At 45.2% G+C, this 1,024-nt stretch overlaps 1 protein-coding gene across 4 annotated transcripts in view; it reads left to right on the top strand.

Annotated features, from left to right (window-relative positions):
- Positions 1–95: 95 nt before the first annotated feature.
- The window catches only part of slit1a (slit homolog 1a (Drosophila)), an 88,206-nt gene continuing 87,277 nt past the window's right edge, over positions 96–1,024 (top strand). For all 4 annotated transcript variants that reach the window (XM_032540501.1, XM_032540499.1, XM_032540500.1 and 1 more), the window contains exon 1: positions 96–769. In XM_032540501.1, the coding sequence (XP_032396392.1) occupies positions 561–769 (209 nt within the window). In that variant the 5' untranslated portion in view covers positions 96–560. The remainder of the gene's footprint in view (positions 770–1,024) is intronic.

Below are 1,024 nucleotides of genomic sequence, written 5' to 3'. Positions count from 1 at the left end.
GGGGGGGGCTCTGCTATTTGTAGATCCTTGTGATGGATGACTGGTGTGTGTGTGTGTGTGTGTGCGTGTGTGTGTGTGTGTAAGAGAGAGAGAGAGAGAGGGAAAGAGACTGGGTTTTTTTTCTCTTTCTGCTCTTTCACTATTCCCTCTCTTCAGGCGAGCAGAGCAGAGCAGGACTAAGTGAGAGGAGGACAGAGACGCAAACGTGTGCAGACCGGAGCACAGCAACTCCATAAAGACAAGAGAGAAGAGTTTGCAAGGAGAAAATAAGATAAAGAAAACAGCTTTTTTTCATCAGCAAACTGTGGTGGATATCATACCTACATCAAAAGAAATCTAGAAGAACAGAAAGGATTTGCTTTGCTTCACAGCTGAGAGGAAAATATTAGCATTTCTTTTTAGTTTAGTTTTCTATTTTTATTCACCACAAATAATATTATAAATTATATAATTATTTTAGAATACTTGCAAGGTGTAGCAGGACTCCTTTTTGCAGAGAAAGGTGGACAGAAAGAAGTGAGGGGTTTGTTGAAGAACAGCTGGCTGCAGTGGTGGTGAATATGCCCGTCAGAGGTAGCTGTTTTGGGGCAGGCATGGGCAGGCTGGCCGGACAGCCACTCTGGATGTGGGTGGTGATGCTCTCTGCTCTGCTCATGGGCAATGCCAGCGCCTGCCCAGCCCTGTGTACCTGCAGTGGCACCACAGTTGACTGCCATGGACTGGGACTCAAAACCATGCCAAGGAATATCCCCCGCAACACTGAAAGACTGTGAGTATCATCTCTACTCCTTGTGTGTGTGTATATGTGTGTGTGTGTGTGTGTGTGTGTGTGTGTGTTTGTGTGTGATAGAGAAACTTCCTGACTGTGTTCCTCTTGTGTCTTCTTTATTCACTGTTTCCCTTCTGTTCCTTTGCCATATTGTAGGGGTGTACATGACTTTGCTTAGACTGAACAAGAACAATAGCTCTGCCTGTAAAGCTACGTATGTGTGTGTTTGTGTGTGTGTGTGTGTGTGTGTGTGTG

Source organism: Etheostoma spectabile, chromosome 17, assembly GCF_008692095.1.
Source record: "Etheostoma spectabile isolate EspeVRDwgs_2016 chromosome 17, UIUC_Espe_1.0, whole genome shotgun sequence".
Lineage (NCBI taxonomy): Eukaryota > Metazoa > Chordata > Actinopteri > Perciformes > Percidae > Etheostoma > Etheostoma spectabile.
This window is presented reverse-complemented; position numbering and strand designations above follow the sequence as displayed.